A 16,005-nucleotide genomic window follows, 5' to 3' on the forward strand; every position below is an offset into this window, starting at 1 on the left:
ATTAAATGTTCTAAAATTGACTGGAGTGATGGATGCATGATTGTGAATGTACTAAAAGCTACCGGATCATGCACTTTAAATGGGTGAATTGTATGATATGCGAATTATCATACAATAAATTAATATTGTATGATAATAAATAATGAGAATTAAATATGAGAATTTAATTCTCATATTAAATAAATATGAGAATTAATAAAGCTGTTAGAAATTTAGTTAGGAGGTTATGGACAAAATGCCTTCCTCTTACTGAGTATATGGATGTAAAAACGAGATCTTTACAGTCTTACCTTATTAGCACATGTGAGATTACTGAAGCCGCGCCCAGTAATTGTGATCAGTTCGTTCACTGTTCCAGCAGAAGGACTAATGTTGCTTATAGAGGGTGAAAAACACCTTGAAAGCTCAAAGAGGAACGTATCTGAACTTTTAACCCCGGTGTTGTTCAGGCCACACAAGGGTTCTGTTGCTTGGCAGCCTTCCGCAGAGCTTCCCGTGTGCAAATTCACAGGTTCTCCTTCAGACAAAAGAACTGCCTGTAAGTCATGGATGATATTCTAAAAGGACAACTGTTTTCAGACTGCATTACTCTTTATTTTGACCATGGTGGTTTATATTCTCGTAAACCTTTTTGTTTTCTCTTAAAGATAAGAGGGGTCCCAGGCAGTACAAAGTTAAAAGAAAGACCTGGACAAAGGTGATAGGGTAGAGAGTGAATATAAAATTAACTTATTTCCAATTTGTCTAAGGCCAGATCCCATGGGGGAAATATCACCTCGCATTTTAATGTATCTTCAGGCATGTACTGAATATCAGAACACTTTTTATATTATATCTTATTTGAGGCACACAAAGACTCTGGGAGAATGGCAGGATAACATCAATATGATCCTTATTTTATATAATAAATACTACTCACAGTAGTCCAGACCTATTCAAGGTCATGTGGCTAGTCAGAGACAGAGGCAGAATTGGACCCAGGTATCTGCCTCCTACTCCAGAATGGTCGAATATACCTGGGTCACCTCAGTAACAGGGTTTCCGTCTTTAACTCCCTTCCTTACCTTGAGTATATGTGGCTTCAGTGCTACCCACAAACAGGTGCAGGGGAATGTGCCTTGTTTCAGCTGGTAAAACATTAATGACTCCTTGTAGAAAAATAGAGTGAGCATCATCAACATACCCGCTGCTATAATAATGGATTCCAGGTGAAGTAAATCGGTAAGAAAATGAACCTGCCATAATAAATACAAGCACTTATTACATCTTTGAAAAGAAATTTGAAATGATAATTCAAATGCATACGCAGATGACAGGTTTCTTATTTTTCATGCCTGTTATGTTTCAACAGAAAGTGAGTAGTGAGGAAGTGACTCACTGGCTATAAAAAGCTATCTTGTATCATGAAATTACATTCCAGGAAGACGAGATACAGCATTAACTTTTCTAGAAAACCGTATCTGGCATAACTTATCAAATTTTAAAGAACAACTCAACATGGAATGAACAATAAACAAAAAATACGTAGTTCGTGTTCGTGAGTAAAAATTTTCAAACTGCGACATGTACAGAATAAAACAAGCCATCTAAAAGGCACGCTTTACAGACTTGTCCTACGATGAAGACAGATTTTAAAGCCGATTCCCATCAACAGAATTTCATTACTTCCTGGCAGACTGGTATGATTAAAAGAATACATTCCGATTTTCTTTGTATTTTGCTTGTTTCCATATATGCTTCAATTGGTTTATTTTTCCAGAATGAATAAGGATACTTTTGATATCAGAAACTCATCAGCAATGCATAAAATACCTTGCTTACCTTCACTTACAATATCTTATAAATGTGTGAATGTTTACTACAGCAATAAAATGCCAAATAAATCATTTTGTGTATTTGTATGTATTATTTATACAAACATTTTAAATCTAAACAAAGAATCTTTTTATTATATCTGGAAAAAAGAAGCATAATGCAACACTGAGCAAAGTGGAAACATACCCGATGCAGATTTTTCTCTGCCGTTCGTAAATCCTTTGCCATCGTGAGCCACACCTCCAGGACTGGAGACGGAGAAAACGCTGTATCCAATTCCCCTAAGGAAGGGGGGTGCTCGCCAGCGCCATGACACTGTGTCGCCCACAGATATATTTAAGACAGATGGTGACCAGGCGTAACCTAATCCGTGTACTGGGAGCAAAAGTTGAGTCACATTTTATAAGAAAATAGGAGTAGAACTTCTTAATAATTATCTTAGAAAATACTGCATTTTTATATAGCCACTAGTGAGATGTTTTTAAATAACATTGTAAAACCTTTATGGGCATAATTGAGACATGGAACAAAAATAAACATAAATCATGAAAAGTAAGGACAGAAGCCAAGGAAAAAAACAAATCACACAACAACAAATTGGTGATCAAGAGACAATTTGAAAAAAAAATCAGAAAGTCAATCAACATGTTCAGATATATGAGGTGAAATATTTTTTAAAGCTCATTGAATCTTTAAGCATAATTTTTCTCAGGCATAGAGGCATACAAAAATCTATATAATTTGAATATTCATTAAGAAATCCATGACTGATAACAGACTACAGTGATTCAGAAGGTTCTACATTGCAGTAAAACAGAACAGCCATTACTGAACTTGGAAACTGTAAAATCTAGACTTGAGACTCAAAACTACCATTGATTCAGTCTATCTGTGGCCCTGTATGTCAAGGAGATACCACTGACAAATTATAGAAAGAACTAATGCATATTCTCTGAAAACTCTGAAGGATAAAATAAGTAGAAATCAAATTAATTTCAGGGTAAGTGCTTCCATTATTTACAATACATAAATGATGGCTGATACCTGAATCTTCCCCATCGTTTGTAACCCTGAACACCTTCCCTGTTGAAGGAAGAGTACATTTTATGACATCTGATGACGATGACGTCACATTGCAAGGGAAGGACCCTAGAAAAAATAAGATGTGGTAAAAAAAAGTTCTCAAATATTTTTTGAGCTATAGAAATAAAGTATAATGAATAAAAAGTGAAGGCCCTACAAGAACTCCACATTATATAGTAGGATGTTTTTGTACATTTTTCTGATAGTCATCTTTGAGTCCTGATTATTTTTAGAACCGAGGCCTTCCTCTTTTTAAGTGTTTTATACACATTAAATATTCAATAACTATTTATGGAAATCAAAAGCAGTTATTCAGTTTCCTTTACCACCTTAACCAAAACCACTAAGCCTTTTATGTGCTCATAGAAAGATAAAGCTTCCATTAGCGAGCATATCTGTGGGATCACTTACACCTACATACAGCACACCCTTTAAGCCAGGAAAAATGGAATGACCGTCCTGTGAGGAGGAAAGTCTCACCTAAGAGCACGGTGTTCTCGAAGGGTATTGTGCTGAACCCCAAGCCCATTATGGTGATTTCCGTTCCCCCATATAAGGAACCACTCTGTGGAAACATGTTGTTTACTTCCAAAATATACTGTATAGAAGCATTTAACTTGTCTCTGCAAAAGAAAAATTAATAGACATTTCAATGAGCTTTTCATGGGACCATGGTGAAAACTTTTGCCAAAATATAATTCAGTGAAGAAGATAAAATAATTGAATATTTAATTAGACAATAGTTTTTCAAACTAATCAATATAATTATCATGAACCTCAATTTGGTTGGATGGTATATAGATAATTGTTTCTCCCTAACTATGAAAAATAGACTTCTGAAAATCCCATGGTAGAATTTGAGGTAAATTATTTTAAAATATTGTGGGGAAAATATGGTTATGAGAACTGAGGTCACCAGCAATACATAAAATCCTTTAAAATATTTTATATATTCATTGAAGTAAAACATAAAGGCGGCACTATCTATAAAAAGTATAGCAATGAGCCCTGCTCAGTGTGGCTAAGTTTGTTGAGCATCATTCCATAAAGTGAAAGGTTGCTGGTTTGATTCCCCATCAGGGCACATGCTGGGTTGCGCCTGGTCCCCTGTTGAGGCTCACGTGAGAGGCAACTGATTGATGTTTCTCTCATACATTGATGTCTCTCTCCCTCCCTTTCCCTCTCCCTAAAAAATAAATAAATAAAATCTTTTAAAAAAAGAATAGCAATGAAATGTCCTATATTTTATATAAGTAATAAAAGTTTTGTGCAATTAATTGGAATTTATCATTCTGTGTTTGTAGGAAACTTGTCCTGATCTCTCTTCCACTATTTCAGTGAAAGTGTTTTTAATTTATTTTGCTTTGTTACGCACAATGTGTCTACAATGTGTAAGAGGCCATGAAAATGTACAGTGCTTTTCTGATCTGACATAGGGTTGACTCCCACAACCCAGCTCGTACCATAACTTGAATGAGTCTTCCTGTTAACTTTGTTTACTTTGACAGCATAACAAAATTGGTATTTCTGGAACTGCAACCCAGATTCCTGGTCAATATGCTGTCAATTCTGCTTATTAAATCATTGTGCCAAAGCACAAGCCAACAGCTCTGCCCTTTGAATGAGAGGAGGTAGCTCCAAGGTCTAGGTTTACTGTTGCTCATCTGCCTGCACCTCCCACAAGAAGTTGCTGCAATCATTTCTCCTTCCACGCTGACGTCAGCTTTACTTGCTTTTTCTTAATCCCTAAATTTCTGTTTCCTCTTTTTTTCTCTGTATACTAAATCTGTAACTTCCTATGTCCAGACTAAAATTGTACCAGTTAACAAGTAGCTTTTTGAGAAGAAAATACTAAACAATTACTTAAAGAAAAGTCAGAGTTGGAGAAGGAGCCTATCCACCCTCTCCTTCAGATGAGCAGCTCCTGCCCATTTCTTGGCTCAATCATCACCTTTTCAAAGAACTCTTCCTTTTTCCTCGGGAAAAATGAGCTCTCTCTATTACATACTCTTACAGCACTAGGTAGCTCTTATTCACAGACTTTTTCGCATGTATAATTAAGTCACTGATATAATCCCCTGTGTGAAATCTGCCTCCCCAATACAACTGTGATGGGGACACATCTCTTTATTCTCCGCTTTGAATCCAGCACTGAGCAAGTGCCTGCCCCCTAGTAACTGTTTGGTAAGTATTTCCAGAGTGAATGAAACATCGTGTGACATGTACTTAAACCCAGTTCTGCAGAGAATCTTATGACCTAACCTGAATGGTACTGGTCTCAAAACTAAGAGTCACATTCACTTTATAAGATATTCTCGGAACCTTTTGCCAAAGGAGATGTAGAAAGGTGAAGAAAGCAACTAAATATTACAAGGTTAATGACTATTTATTTTCCGATCCTGACATTATTAGCTCCGGGTATTCCACAATGCCATCAAGCTCATTGCCATACCTTGTTGATGCAAAACCCCAGTTTCTGACTTCTACACGAATAGCATGTTTTCCAGGAGACAACTTGGGCAAAAGGCATAGAATATCAGTGAAGTTCCAGTGAAGAACCTGGCAGGATTTTCCTCCAACATACACTTCCACGCTTTCTGTGAGTTCAGTTCCAAAGTTATAACCCTTAATTGTTAAATTAACTTCTCCTATTATTTAAAATGAAAAAAAAGTTTTACAAAAAGGTTCACCTTATTATGCAGTGTGCAATTTGCATATTAAGGAAACCAACTCATCTCTTCCATTGGATGTAGGGAACCCTAATACTTTCAGAGGCAAAAGAAACGTCAGTGAAAGAGCTGACAGCTGCCACATGGAGATAGCATTCATGTTTAGTCAGTTCACAAGGAAAAAAAGATGGCAAAGTTATTTCTTAAAAACTTAATGTTTTTCTCCTATTGTGCATTTTCAAAGTGAAATAATAAACCGACCAAACCAATGGTTTCAAAAACTACTTCATGACTGGTTCGTCTTTAAGAAACAAAACTGCAGGAGAAAGTTTCAAAAACCTTTCTGGAAATGGTTTATGTACATCAAATAAGTGATCTTATTGAAGAATTTCTTACCTAATATTGTCCGTACTTTGGGACTAAAATTAGTTATAACTGGGGTCTGTAAACAATTGTAACTGTAGGCATCCTTTGCTGTGGCTTGAAATCCATTGGTGATAACTGAAATATCAACTGTACCCTCAGTTCTCTGAAATAAGAGGAGAAAAATACAACATTTAGAAAATGTTAAATGTTGAGATAAAGCTATCCAGTGGTTAACACCAAACAGAATTATTCAAAATAAACTTCTGAAAATGTTTTCTATCAAAGTCATAAGCAAAATAGAACCAGAGACTTGGAAATAAAGAACAAACTGTCAGTGACCAGAGGGGAGGGGGAGGAGGATAACAGAGGAAGGAAGGGGAAGGGGCAAGCAAAGGAACACAAATAGAGGGCTCATGGGCTCAGACAATGGGGCAGGGGGGTTGACTGTGGGAGGGGGGAGATGGGGCAGGGGTGAGCAATGGGGAAAAAGGTGGGCCAACTGTAACTGAACAACAGTAAAAAGTCATGCATGAGTCAGTTTTTAGATATTTAGAAAGTCCTATTTTCAAATGTAGGTTACATGTTTAAATTCTTCAAAGTTCTATGATATAGTGGTTTTGACCAATTTAATTGCATCTACAGCAGGGGTGTCAAACTCATTTTCACCAGGGACCTCATGAGCTTCGCAGTTGCCTTCAAAAGGCTGAAATAATTTTAGGACTGAGTAAGTGTAACTACTCACTAACTGTTAAGGAGCTGAAATTACATTCGGTCCCTTGAAGGCAACCTCGAGACTAATGTGGCCCCCAGTTATATGAGTTTGACATCTTTGATCTATATTATTGAATTCTTGAAGGCGCAGCAATATAGTCAATTTGCTTTGGACAAGTGGTTCTCTAACTGATAAAACAAGATACAAAAAGTTTTGACCTTTTGCCCTTAAAATAGACTCAAATATAATTTTTATTCCTCTTCACTGACAAATCGCATTATTGTATCTTTAGCTAACCTACTTCCAAAATCCAAGACTAACACTTGGACCCCTAAAAAAATTGGTGCTTTTACTGATACAACACATATACAATTCCCAATTAGGAAAAACACTTTTTATATCTAGTATTACTTAATGTACACTGATTGTTTAACTTAATGGCATAATTTGAACACAGGAAGTTTTAATTTACTTATCCTCCAGATTTCTCTTCACAATCACTCCAATGTATACTCAAATTTACTTTTCCTACATATTCCAACTGCATGATTCCCACCTGAGTCTATTACATTTGTAAAAATGTTAGTGGTGGGATTCACCATTCTTTTGCACATAAGCAAACTGGAGTCTTTGTTTTCTTTTAACACTGTTTTTAAAATTAAAGAACAATGATTGGTTCTAAAATGGAATATTCCATTTCTCATCAATAAATAGAAACTTTAACACATTTAAGATATATGTTCCATTTTAAAAACTAAAAATGTTTAAATTTTCTTCCCTGAGTTGTTTAAACTGTTTACTAGTACTAAATTTTTTTTATCCTTTGCTTTGCCTGGTCAACTCCCACACATCCTCCAAGCTCTGACAGGACATCAACCCTCTGTGTGAAACTCCTTCTAACACCCTCTTCCCATGTATTTACTCTTTGCTTTGTATCTACTCCTATTATTTCAAATAGAACACACTGTTGAATATTGGTTTGTGTCTGTTTTCCTTAATGATGTTAATCTTAAGTATTTAGAAGATGGAATAATATTTTGTAGGTGGTTATTAACAGAAAGATGTTGAAGAAATAATTGTTACATAGCTTAACTGAAACTCTGCACTTCCTAGGTAAATATGGTAATTTATTTAACCCTCCACTGAGATGTTTCCTTAATTCAGATTTCAGATAAATGAATAAAGTGAGATGCCTTACTTTGGGGGTTCTGCAGGTTATCTTATTCAAATCCCCATCAATCACATTGCAGTTTTCATTTCCAACTAATACCTTTGAATGTTCATTAAAGCCAAATCCAGAGAGAGTCAGAAGAGTACCACCTGCATAAGGACAAAAACAACCCAACAACAGCAGCTTAACTGGAACAAAAAGAAACTTTGGTGACAATCTAACTCATCATTCAAGAACGGTCTAATTATCCAAAGCCTGAGCTTTGAAGTCTGAAACTGTACAGGAACTAGGCTAAGCAATTTAATGAAAAACAGATTTGCAACCAATATCACTTGGGGACATTACCAGCAGCAACTATCATTTTCCCTAGCACCTTCTTTATCAAAAGAGAAATTATGCTGTTTCTAGTTGCTCAGCCATTCCATGGGCGGGGCATGAGGAAGAATGAAGACTCTTACCAAATCTCAAATTTTAATACCTATAAGTAAAAGGAAAACTAAGAAAAAAAAAATCCCAACGAAATAGAAATAAAATAAAGTAAAAGAAAAATACAACACATGCCCAAAAGTTCAAGACCAGCAAAAATATCCTAAGTGAAGCATGATAAAACAAACAACACAACACAAAGAAAATGAAACAAGAGGCACAATGTGCGATTTACTTCTCATTGTCTGCGTCAGCCTTCCTGTCTCCGATTCGTTCCCAGAACTTTTTCTGGGTCAAGTAGCTCCACTGAGACTGTGGTTACAAATGGTACAGCTGGTAAGCAGCATAATAGCTAATAAATCTTATCTTGACATAACTGATGAGCTTGTTATAGAAACAAGTAATAATTGATGATATTAATTCAATAACCTAAGATGTAAGTATAAGCAGTCACCCTGACTTGTGTTTCATGAAAATATAAAAGAATTAGTCAGCCATTTAATCACTGTGACTTCTAAAGGGAAAGTCTCCTTTGTTCTGCATGGGGGAGGCTTCGGTTTCTCTCCTTTCATCCTGCTCTAGAAACAGTACAGTGAAATGATGGACATGCACTCAATGCTCTTTGTTTAGCACAATTAACTATTACCTGCTAGGCTTCCAGAATCAGGCCAGAAGTGTGAGATCTGACTCTGATAAATGAAGTGGAATTCCTCATCCTCTACATGCCGTGCTAGTCCAACGTCAGCTATGGACACAGCAACCGGGAAACGCCCAGCACTTCCATTCAGAATCCTGCACTTGATCTCATTTTCTTGTGATAAGAAAGAAGAAAATGAGAAAGCCAATATTTTTAGGAAATCAAATTACTGCAATTTTATATTTGGAAATATAAACATTGGCCTTCCTTTTATACCTCCAATAAATGTAACTAAGAAAAACTACTCAATTATTAATGGAAGAAAAAATCTTTACAACCTACCTGAAATCAGATACTCCTAGAAAAGAGTTAGATACACAAATGATGAAACCTGATTGTTACTGTGGTAAAAAAAAAAAAAAAAAAGTGGGGGGAGGATAATAAAAATAATCCCAATCTGTAAGATCATTTATATCAACAATTCTAAAAATGTTGGTTTAATATATTGTTTTATGTCCCAAGTTATGTAAAATAGGTTTTTAATGTAAAAGGTGATAGAAATCTCTCTCTCTTTCTCTCTTCCTTCCCTTCTGTCTAAAAATAAACAAATAAAATCTTAAAAAGAAAAAAGATTGAACATTTTTCCAGTGCAGCTTGACAAATTCATGACCCCATAGTTTACCCTAAATGATAATTATGGTCTTTGATTCCACTTTCTCTTAGAGAAGGACAATTAGGCTCAATAATAATAATTTTTAAAAGAACCTACCTTCCACAGAAAGAAGGGAACAACCTATTGGTCCAACGGAGACTGAAACAGCTGAACTGGGAGAAAATCCAGAGCCTGATATGGTTAGAATTGTACTTTCTTCATAGGACCCTAAAAATGATGTTAAATAACAATGTTAAAATGACAAATGAGAGAATCTGCTGTTATGAAATTGGATATTTCTCAGAGAAAAATAAGCCTATCTACTAAAGGATATAGAAGCCTATAAGCAAGCAGCGGGGAAATGATGCAAATTATTTAGCAATCGTATTTTTTCCCATTGGAATTACCTACATTGCTTCCTATTTGGAATCTGTGTGTTGATAGAGACTAGTGACGTGACAGAAAGTAGGAAGTAAAGTAAGGAAAGAATAATTATTCTTACAATAAATAAATTGAACAAGCATCTCTATATGGTAACTTAGACAATTTCAGAGCTGCCATCATACATTTGTGAGGAAAAGATAAGCTGTTAAATAAGTGTTATGGACACTTCCCATTGGAAATACAACAGGATTCCTCTCTCCGGGGTGATGTACATCCTCAAGTGCCTGGGCTATTGCCGGTTTGCACTTGCTGTCCCAGCATCTTATATGTAATGGTTTTCCATTCGGCTCCTCAAAGTGTCCAGATTTAATCAATAACTGATATGGTTACCATACTTATCTAACATTGCACACAGAAAAGATCCCACAGGAATGGAACTCTAAGATTTCAGAAGAAAACAGTCAAATGATTTTAATGTAGAGATGGATTTCTTAAATATGACACAAAAGCCATGGTAATCATGAAATAAAAGATATATAAGTTAGAATGAATCAATGATTTAAATGTTCCCATGGACAAGATACAAACACAAATCACAAGTGATACACTGGAAGGAGACATGCACACAGGGTTGGTAAGCATAGTACGTAGTACACAGCTACAAGTCAGCAGACAAAAACAACCTGATAAATGGATAAAGGATATTAGCAAGCAATTTGCAGAAGAAGAAATCATCTCAATGTCCAAAGAACATTCAAGAAGTTGTTCATGTACATTACTAATCAGGGAACAGACACATTAAAATAATAACTTCTTTTGCATATCAGATTGACCCAAATTATTAGAAAGCTGGTAATACCAAGTATTGGCAAGCATGTAGGAAATGTGATACTTTCACACCTGCTGAAAGTACAGCCACTTTGGAGGGCAATTTGGTCATCTAATAAGCTGAGTACACATATGCTCAATTATTATGCAGCACGTGTGGACATGTCCCCTACAGAGGCTCTAGCATGTGTGCAATGGGAGATTTGCACAAGTGCAACAGAGCTCAAAACAGTCTTATATGTAAAAACAAGACCTGTAGGCAATCTAAATGTCTATCGATAGAGAAACAGATTGCTATATTCATGAAATATTTTGAAGCAATGAATTAGATATGCACAAAACCACATAAATATTTCTCAAAATGAGTCATAAAAGAAAGATGCAAATGACATTTACACTGTCATTTATCATTCACAAACACATAAACGGGTAAAATTTCTGTGTGCTATATACAAAAGGTATTAAAAATGACATGAAGGAACACGCACAATATTAACTAGGGCGATTTCCTCTGGGGAGGTTTGTAGGTGACTAGGACTAGCAACAGCGCTTAAGGAGGACGCGTTGGCTGTTCCGATAACATTTTCTCTCTTAAACTGATGATTTAAAGTAAATGTGACAAAGTGTTAAGAGCTGTTAAGTTTCAGTGAAGAAAATATGGGTGTTTTTTACAGCATTATTTATATTTCTTTTATTATTTTTAAATTTATCAAAACATGGCAAAAAGCAATTTATTCAGATTATTAATTATTTGGAGTAAAATATTTTTTTCAGAAAGTACATATAAAATTGGAAATTCATTACAAAATACAAAGATAGGTGCAAAAAAATAAAGATATCAAAGAACTATAACCAAATCGAAGTTCATCAAATCCTTATTTTTGAAAGTTTTATCTCCATATACCATGAATTAACCCAAAGTTAATATCATGACTTTGGAAAAAAGTCTGAAGAATATATTCTTTCATCATAAATTTCAAATTTTATTTTGATCTATAATTACACTTCAATCATTTTCAGACTGTCAAAAGGAGGATTAGATGAATAACGGAGGCAACGGTATGACCCCAAGTGCTGTGGTCACAGATAAAATTGGCAGTATTGACCTTATACTAAAAGACAAGAGTTGAAAATTATTACACACATCTACCTTAAAATACTTGCAAGCATCTCATGCGATTACCTTTAGCTATGATTCCTTTGCTCTTAAAACCTTAAAAGTTCAGCAAAATTATATTGCCCATTCTCCAACAATTTATTTTGTTCCCTTGCCCCCTTCTGTGCTTTAATAGAAGCTATAGGAAGAATTGGCTTATTTGTCAGGGTGGATTTTCCAACCTATCACCAAGACTTGGTGTGTGATTATAGTATATGAGTTTTTTCTCCGACTGAAAAAAAGCCACTCCTTAGAATCCTTAGTCCTGATGTATATTTCAGTCCTTGGGAGTTCAGACACAAAGCATAATCGCACGTTTCTGAGCAATCATATATCATGAAGACATAGTATAATGTGTCCTCCTAGACTGACTTCTTGGCAATAATTTCTCTAACTTTTATTCTCAAATCGAGGACCTAATTATTTACTTACTAAATAGCAGCTTTCTCATTACTAGCCTTTTAGTACTAAATCTCCTAGAAGTAGTCTATTTGATGAAAGATTTCAATCAATGCTCTAGGTAGTAGAGTTTAAGAAAAATGTCTCCATATCAGCGTGAAATTTTAGAGAATGATTCTAATGTTATGAAACTGAAGAAGAAGACTGGTGAGTTCAACTCTAAAAGTCTTTGTTTTTCAAAAATAAGTCCTTAATGATCTTTTCATAGCTTTCCAATCTGAGACTCTTTTTCCTACTATGTAGAATTGTTTGCTTGTCTCAGCTGGTGGCACTAGCGTATAAAAAATCATGATAGGTATTCGTATTTTTGTTAGTTATCTTCTATCCCATGTCCGAGTTAAAAAGCAGAAAGTTACCTTGGGAAGGGCTTGTGGCCCAGACTACAGGGGTAGTCACAGGGTCCCACGTAAATCCACAGTCACCTGAGCATTTAGCAGGAATCCCATTGACATAGACTTCAACCTTCAAATAAAAAACACAGAGATGAAGAACACAGGTAATGGGGTAGCATGGTTAAGAAGAATATGCATAGAATTTAGAATGAATAATGCAATGGTGTTTGTTTCCTTGCATGTTTATAACAATTAGTCTTTCCACTTGATCTTTTTCTGCTTTGACGCTTCATTCATTCATCCATCCATTCATTCATTCAGCAGGTGTGCCCGCTCTGTATCAGGCACAGCTGTAAATGTTAGAATATAGGACTGCAACACTGAACAAAACAGATGACATCCCTGCTGTACCAAATTTATATCCTGCTTGGGGTGAAAAGGGTGGTTGCACAGGACCATAAACAACCAGTGTGAAGAGTAAGTGCGCATCATGCCCTGGGGTTGAGTGCTATGAGGAAAACGAATCGCACTCTTGGGAAGGTCCCCTGAACTCCGTACAGTCTAATGTCCTCACCATTAAAGCGGGGACATTAAAAATTACTTCACAGAGCTTCTGTAAGGATTAAATGAAAGAATATATTTTCGAATCCTAACAGGCAGTGGTACAGCTTAAAAATCAGCTCTTTTATCACAAGGAATATAATTTTCCCCCAAATCATAACATAATGTTATTGATCAACTGTTCACACTAATAGTCACAAGAAAATGAAGATGTCATCTCTCCTGTTTTACCAGGTGTTCAATGTATCACAAACTAGTTAGACATTTAAAACTATGCTACACATCATGTGGAAAGTTTCAAAAATACCTGTGGCTGTCGGCTGGGTGTCCGAAGTAGGTCTCCAAGGACACGCTGTCTGAATAGGCCACCTTCCTTCACCTTCCTGACTGTCATGCTAGCGTTTTCTCCAACAATGTTGGAGTCATCAATCTGTTTTAAACAAAATTATTTTAATAGAAAGCTATGATGACCACACTAAGTTGTTTTTTTTTAATTAAGTATGGTTGAGAGTGAATCAAAGATAAAGGAAAAAAAGAACATTCAAAACCACTTCAGTCACATTTATTGGAAAAGGAGCCTCTTCAAAAATAAGCATAATCTACTGTAGGAAAAAAATGCTAAGACCATTGCATGTATCGCATCAATTACAGCTTGAATGAAATGACTAACATTAGTTCAAATTTTAGAATAAAATATGTCCAAGGAAGATAAGTTTACTACATTTTATTTTCTCAAAAAGTTCTAGGCTTTTTCTGAATATGACCCCTGTGACAAATGATTTTTAAATAATTAAAAACTGTAGTCCTTTTTCCACCTGAGGGTCAGCTTTCCTACCTTTAGCATTTTTCAATTCTGATTATCCTGGTTTTTTATCCACTCATGGAATCTTATTCTCCGCCAATAATAAAAATAAAACCAAATCAAAATGTGCAACTTGGCCATTCCAAAATCCCTCTACCAATATGGTAGCCTTGTGGTGTGCACAGGGGTTAGCAAACAGATAGACCTCTCCATGCGGCCCGTGGGGAGCCCACATGCTAGGGAGTAGAGTGATGAATAAGCAGCGGAGGCTGGTCAGGAAAGAGGAGGCTGCAGATGCACAGACATCAGCAGAGATACCACAGGGACATGAGTCGTGACTGTGTCAGGTGCAGAATTGTCTAATTCTACTTCCAGGCCATGTGTGTGTATTTTCTTAAGTACCCTCCCACATCGTTAGGACATCCATAGAGCCTGCGTATGGCACATGGTACTCTGTGTTTATATACCATTCTTTGTTTGTTTCCTTTTCCACTCAACCTCCTTTTTTTTTTATGGTTTCATAAGTAGAGCTTTGTATTTTTTCCACTTTATGTCGCAGACATAGGTGGGTCTACATTCAGGGTGGGTCATTTTCACAGCCACCCTTCCACTGATGGGGATCCAGGTTTCCAAGATTTCCCTATTACAACCAATGCTGCAGCAACTAGCTTTGTGCCTGTATCATTTAATATTTTCATGTTTATTTCAGTGAAAAGAGTTATGTATAGAAAAGAGTGCTTAATCACAGGTATCTATATTCCAGTAACTACTAAGCTATCCTCCAGAAAGGTCATACTAACTGACTGTCTCACCAGCAGAGCATGAGGGAGACTGTTCCCTCACACTCTCGTTGCCATAGGAAGCAACATCTTTTCAATGCTTGACATTCTGAGCCCGGAGTCTCTTCTAGACTTCTCTCCTTCACATACTCAGTCTGCCTGACTCCCCTCCCCTGTCTTCTTCCACTAACTAATCAAAGGTAATTAGATGGGAGCCTAAGGGAGTCTTTTCAACCTTATCAAGTGGAAAAAGTCATTCTTAAAGCCTTAAAAGCCTCCACAGCCTCAGAACACAGCTCTTGTGGACAGTGGTAGAATTATAGATGGTGAGGCTGATTATGCCTGCCCCCATGGCCCTGACAGTACCCCCAGATTTCATTCTGAGACTGGCCCTGCCTACGTTCCCCCTGCCCCCAGCAAAGGTCTTCTAACACATATTCCCAGACTTGTCCCATATGGAAGAGGGAATAAAATACCAACATCTCTTCTCCATGACAGAGAGCATCCGGTCAACTTAATTCAGAACAATCTTCTCATTTTCTTTTCCTTAATGTTTAGTTTATAGGTGGCACTTGAGTAGGGGGTGGGTGGGGCTGGGTGGAGGTGGGGAAAAATATGTATACACGGTCTCTGATTCTTTTTAGACTGAGGCGGGGTGCAAATAAGCATGCATCCAACAGAAGAAAACAGAAACCAAGCTCAGTAAGGGAACCTGTAGAAGATCTTGCTTCCCACGTCTGCTTCTCCACTTGATGGTCCATGAGTATCCAGCACAGGTTCCCTCCCGTGTAACTGAGACTAGCCCCACTCCTTCCAGACTCTGGAGAGCAAACCGTAGATCTGCTGCTGACACCGCAGCGGGGAGGCCTGTGCGCACAGAGGGAGTCAGAGATTCACAAGCCGATTTTATCTTTAAAATAGATGCAGTGTGTACTGGGTATGAGCGCTTGTAAACCAGCTGTCTTCCTCCAATATAGAATAAGTGAATTTGCCTCCTACTTGTGTCAAGCATTTACATATTTCTTGGAAAGAAAAATTACATGAGTAATGTATCTCAGATTATAGCCTTGGCTCAAATTCTTTTATTTTTAATATCAATTAACTTTATAGACAACCTATAGGCCATGGGTATAAAAGAGAAAAAAAGTTTGAAAATATAACCTGGTATACCTG

The 16,005-nt window shown here is 36.5% G+C and overlaps 1 protein-coding gene across 1 annotated transcript in view; it reads right to left on the reverse strand.

The window, feature by feature from the left end:
• Positions 1-16,005, reverse strand: part of PKHD1L1 (PKHD1 like 1) — a 138,011-nt gene that overhangs the window by 73,814 nt on the left and 48,192 nt on the right. Inside the window, exons 25-37 of the mRNA XM_045181556.2 lie at positions 15,545-15,699; positions 13,559-13,681; positions 12,715-12,820; positions 9,649-9,759; positions 8,889-9,053; positions 7,844-7,965; positions 5,964-6,096; positions 5,351-5,546; positions 3,379-3,521; positions 2,860-2,964; positions 2,002-2,190; positions 1,065-1,235; positions 291-517 (exon numbers count right to left, since the gene is read on the reverse strand). Coding sequence (XP_045037491.2) covers positions 291-517; positions 1,065-1,235; positions 2,002-2,190; positions 2,860-2,964; positions 3,379-3,521; positions 5,351-5,546; positions 5,964-6,096; positions 7,844-7,965; positions 8,889-9,053; positions 9,649-9,759; positions 12,715-12,820; positions 13,559-13,681; positions 15,545-15,699 — 1,946 coding nt within the window. The remainder of the gene's footprint in view (positions 1-290; positions 518-1,064; positions 1,236-2,001; positions 2,191-2,859; positions 2,965-3,378; positions 3,522-5,350; positions 5,547-5,963; positions 6,097-7,843; positions 7,966-8,888; positions 9,054-9,648; positions 9,760-12,714; positions 12,821-13,558; positions 13,682-15,544; positions 15,700-16,005) is intronic.

Source organism: Desmodus rotundus, chromosome 8 (genome assembly GCF_022682495.2).
Source record: "Desmodus rotundus isolate HL8 chromosome 8, HLdesRot8A.1, whole genome shotgun sequence".
NCBI classification, from domain to species: Eukaryota; Metazoa; Chordata; class Mammalia; order Chiroptera; family Phyllostomidae; genus Desmodus; species Desmodus rotundus.